This window comes from Gossypium arboreum, chromosome 9 (genome assembly GCF_025698485.1).
Source record: "Gossypium arboreum isolate Shixiya-1 chromosome 9, ASM2569848v2, whole genome shotgun sequence".
In the NCBI taxonomy this organism is placed as follows: Eukaryota; Viridiplantae; Streptophyta; class Magnoliopsida; order Malvales; family Malvaceae; genus Gossypium; species Gossypium arboreum.
In genome coordinates, this window is record NC_069078.1 from 49,664,543 (window position 1) to 49,669,588 (window position 5,046).

Here is a 5,046-nt window from a genome sequence, read left to right on the forward strand (position 1 = left end):
AGAATTACCTAAATGAGTTAACATAAGTAATTTAATTAGTTAATAATATAAATTTAGTTATGTAATTTGATTTAAAAAAAAAAAGAAGAAGTAAAGGTTTGTGACTTATATGAAAGTTAATATTAAATTAAGTGACCTAAAAGGTAAATTACCCGAAGAAATAATTTAAAAAAAAAAAAAGGCGTACACGTATAAATTAGCTTATCTGGGTTAGTGACGAAAGCGGGGTATTATCTTTGAATAAAGGGCTTATCAACGTAGGCCCCACCAATTCATGAAAATTAGTTAATTAGGAGATAATTTTATATGGAGCTTCTGATAAGCACTGAATTCAGTGTTTGAATCATTTTTAACAACTCTCTCTCTCTTCTTTTATTACTTCTAATATAATTTTATGTTCATAATTTAGAAATCATAATTATCCATCCAAAATTTCATTCATTTCCCACTTCAAATTACCTTCTTTTTCTATGTTTGGCTGATCTCAACGCCTCTTTGGAAGCTTCATTCATTTCATCTTTCTCCAGAGCACCTTGCTGTGGTATATTTTCTGGGTTTCTTGTTAGATTTCATGTATTTATGAGTTAGGATTTTCTCTCTGATTATAGCTTTTAAAGTTTCATTTTTTATTTCTTACTAGAAAATTGCTTTTTTTTTTCTGAAAATAAATGAACATAAATACAGAGCCTTTAGAAAGGATTCATTGCAGTTAAACCAGAAACATATATTTTTCTTTTTCAGTGGTTAGAAATGAACTTACTTGTAGGATCTGGGTTTATTAGTTTCAGTAGTGAGACTAATCCAACCTTGACTACTTCAATCACATGAAACAACCGGGTTAATCAAGAAAATTTTTATATAGTGTCAGAATTTAAGATGCTAGTTCCCCATTGCTGTTGTGGTTGAAAATTCAAAGACTCTTAGGCTAGTTCTCCATTTCCAGCTTTTGCGTTTGGGTGGAAAAACATTTTTCACCGCTTTTTTGACCCTAAAACCCGAGTGTTGTCCGCTGTTTCTGCGGTGAAAAAGCATTTTTAAAACCCTAAACGCAATGAAAAACAGGGCTTACTCTCTACTGAAGAAAGTGTGGTGTTGGACACAGTACTACAATGTTCACTTTTGTATCAACTATCAATGTTTGTATGTGGTCCTGTAGGGCAAGTTCTAATAAATGCTTAACTGAAAAAAGCAAGGAAACGATCATGGATTTGGGGTTGATTTTATTTGGACTTGTAAATTCTTAAAATCCCTGATGAATGTATGGGGTATAAATAATCTCTTGTTTTGGTAAAAAAAAAAAAACAAACCTTTGAGATTCATCAATTAGTTCATGTAGGACCATTGTTTGCCCTGCAAATCAAACTTTTGGTGTTAATGGTGGTTGGTGCAGACAATGATAGTACGTAATATGCTTATGGGGGAAAGAATACATTCACGAGACCGATTTAGCAACTGGAGGCTTGATATTGACAACATGTCATATGAGGTAATGTTATGTTCTTAAGTTTGTTATATATTTCTTCATATAAAAGAAATCCATCATTTGCTATTGGTTCTATCAATCCTTGTCTACTCTTGATTCAGTAGAAATGAATGCAAATAATCTATATGTTGAGCGCGAGTATCTATTTTGGAGTGCCTTACACCCTCACCGTCAACGGCGGAGATATTGTTCCAGGGCTAAGCCGAATGTAGATATTCCGGAAACAATACTTCCACCGTTGAGGGAGTGAGACACTCCAAAACAGATACTTGCCTTCAATGCAATGTTATCTACATCTGAGTGAGTTTAGGTATGGGAGTACTTTAATAAGACAATGAAGAATCCGAGTAACGTGTTCTGTTTTATTTTAAAACAGCAATTACTGGAGCTTGCAGATAAGATAGGGTATGTCAACACTGGATTGAAAGAAGAAGAGATAAGTAGATGCATAAGTAAAATTAAGGGGTCGATGAAGAATGATTTAGCACCAAACATACCCATGCATGTGGATAACAAGTGCAGCATTTGTCAGGTTTTTCAGTATTTGCAACTCAACTGTAGTGGTTACCCTGATTTTTTGTTAAACTGATGATTCATGGATATGTATATATAGGAGGAATATGACGATGAAGGAGATGAAGAGATGGGGAAGCTATGTTGTGGACACAGTTTTCACATTCAATGTATAAAGCAGTGGCTGCTGCAGAAAAATGCTTGCCCTGTTTGTAAGACTGAGGCATCACCTCGGTGATAGTAGCAGCAGCAGCAGCAGCCATGGATGGATTCAATTTAATCCACTTGTTGGTGGTTTACTTACTGTTTCATTTATTTTAGTTTAGTCCAAAATTAGTGTTTATATGGATGACAATGGTAGCAAATTTAACTCCAAATCAAATATGATGGCGATTGTTTTGCTTTCATAAAGGAAAATAATTAACGTGGCGTGATTTGAAAAATGAAAGTTAAAGCAAGAAGAAATGTAGCTTTGAATAAATAATTTCAAAGTATAGAATCCATACGCAATGAAACTCCATATAAGTCAAAAGGGTGCATTTGTTTTCTTGGAATACATAAAATTCTCTACTAACAAAAATTACACAAATATCTTTTCGAAATAAAAATAATTTTGTTATAGAAAAATTAATAAAACAATAAATAAAAGAAGATGAAAATACGAGAGAATTTTATTATTTTATTTTCACTTACAATGTACTATTTATAAGTTCATTTACATTCAATTAATAAAGGTATTACATTTAATGAATTAAAGTTTCTTAATTACTCTATTTAATTATCTCTTGATTATAAATTAAGTAAAGAATTTTATCTCATTGTTTTAATATGCTTAGAGGGATTATGACATCCATTTAATTTACAACAAATTTATATTATTTTAAAATTAATAAAAATATGCATCTCGTGAAATTTGAATCTGCATTAGTTAGATTAGTAAAACATTAAATTTACCACTAAAATTAAATTTCATTTTATACATTTTTATTTTAATATGTACAATTTATTATATCCATCAGTTCTATATCTATTCTATTAATAAAGCTCCTAACTCAATTTGGTATCATGAGTTAATCGGGTACCAACTCGGTCAGGAAAATTATGGAAATGTTCTTCATTTTAGTATTTTCATTTTAAGAAAAACCAATAAAAATATACATATTGTGGGATTTGAACCCATTTTAATTGGATTAGTACAACTTTAAATTTACTTTTAAACCAAAACTTTATTTTAGCATATTTTATACATTTTTATTTTTATACACACAATTTATTATCTCCATAAATTATATATCTATACTTACTATTAATAAAGTCCTTGATTGAGTTGGTGTCACGAGTTAATTGGGCACCAACTCGGTTAGGATCCTTCGTAATTAAAATAAATTATATTATTTGAGGGTATTTTAGTCTTTTAATTTAAAGAAAAACTAATAAAATATATTTATTTTGTAATTTGAAACCGCGCCAATTAGATTAGTAAAACTTTAAATTTACCACTAAATCAATGCTTCATTTTAATATATTTTATAAATTTTTATTATAAAATGCACAATATTATCTCCATCGATTGCACATCTATATCCATATCTATCTATACAATTAATAAAATCCTTAAGCGAGTTGGTGTCACAGATTAACTAGTACCAACTCGATTAGAAAATAACTAATATACCATTTTATTAAATGACTACTATTATTATTTTAATGACATTTTTTATCTTTTTAATACCTTTATATAGTTTTTAAGTAAAATAAATAAAAATTAGCAAGTCTAGAGATTGAACCCTGTTTAATTAATGTATATGTATAAAAATTGATAATGTGGTATCAATTTAAAAAGAGTAAACTATAAAAATAAATTATTTAATTATTACATTTTTTTAATTTAGTTACTAAACTTTTCAAAATTAAATATTTTAGTCACGCTTTTGTTAGTTACCGTTAGATGAGTGATAATAAGCTAATGTGGACTTTTTTATTGGTCTAATAACAAATTTAGCCTTTTAATGTTTACACATTCTATTAATTTGATCTTAAATATAAAAATTAATAAATTTAACCTTCATTGTTTACAAAATTTGTCATTTTAGTTTGAATTCTAACAAATTCAATAAAATTAACCTCAACATTTACAAAATTAATCAATTTAATTCTAATTCTAAAAATTAAAGAAAAAGAAAATATTTTTTTTCGAAAAAAATTCATTTTTAACCTTTTACCAATTCTATCACCAGGCACCTAAATTCCCTTTCTTTTCTTATATATTCAGTCAGTGGCAAAGTTCGGATGTTAATCTTAGAGGGGGCAAAATAAAATTAGACATGTTGTGTAACAATCGATTCAAAAGAAGTAGTATTTTAACATAACAATCGATTTAAACATATAAGTAATTGATTTAGTTTTCCAACATAATAATTGATTTAAACATATAAGTAATTGATTCAAAAGAAGTAGTTTTCCAACATAACAATCGATTTCAACAAAAAAAAATCGATTAAGAAGAAGCAGTATTCTAATAATTAAGAAAAAAATAGCATATTATAACTTAAAATTGTGCATGAAAATATAGAGTCTGAATAAAAAGTTTAAGGAATCTCGCTCTCAATATAAACAACAAGAGTATTAGTAAGAAACTCATCCTCCATTTTGTTGTAAAGCCTTATTTTGATAATTTTCATCGCCGAAAATACTCTTTCTGTAGTTGCAGTTGAAACAGGAAGAGTCAACAGAAGACGAATTAATCTATCAACAAGAAAATATACCTTTGACATCTGTGTCTTTGCTAATCATTAACAAAGATCATAAATTATAGACAAATTCTGTGGTTTTGGATTATTTGGAATATTTTTCTTATAATGTTGTAGTTGATACTTCAAGATTACTTTCTCTTACTCAGTGAAATCAAAAGGATAATATTTTTCCATAATACAACAAATATCATCCATATTGAAGAATTTATAAGGATCTTTAGGATCCAAAATGGAGCTAAGGGTAAGAAGATCAATTGTCCGTTCATTAAATCTACTATTTAGCTTAAAACTTTGAGA

General features: G+C 28.4%; 1 protein-coding gene across 3 annotated transcripts; it reads left to right on the forward strand.

Moving 5' to 3' along the window:
- Window positions 1–288: 288 nt before the first annotated feature.
- LOC108455754 (probable E3 ubiquitin-protein ligase RHG1A) lies at window positions 289–2,416 on the forward strand. 3 transcript variants are annotated; one of them, XM_017754299.2, is made up of 4 exons: window positions 289–541; window positions 1,328–1,486; window positions 1,860–2,015; window positions 2,097–2,416. In XM_017754299.2, the coding sequence occupies exons 2-4, from the start codon at window positions 1,394–1,396 to the stop codon at window positions 2,232–2,234; spliced, it is 387 nt and encodes a 128-aa protein (XP_017609788.1). In that variant the 5' UTR covers window positions 289–541; window positions 1,328–1,393; the 3' UTR covers window positions 2,235–2,416. The 3 variants fall into 3 exon arrangements, with proteins under 3 accessions (XP_017609788.1, XP_017609789.1, XP_017609787.1); XM_017754300.2 differs by having other exon boundaries at window positions 1,337–1,486; XM_017754298.2 differs by having other exon boundaries at window positions 1,391–1,486.
- Window positions 2,417–5,046: the final 2,630 nt, after the last annotated feature.

Coding starts and splice junctions, on each gene's coding strand:
- LOC108455754 (XM_017754299.2), top strand. CDS start 1,394: ATGATAGTACGTAATATGCTTATGGGGGAAAGAATACATTCACGAGAC. Junction 1,487..1,859: donor TTGACAACATGTCATATGAG/GTAATGTTATGT, acceptor ATTTTAAAACAG/CAATTACTGGAGCTTGCAGA. Junction 2,016..2,096: donor ACAAGTGCAGCATTTGTCAG/GTTTTTCAGTAT, acceptor ATGTATATATAG/GAGGAATATGACGATGAAGG.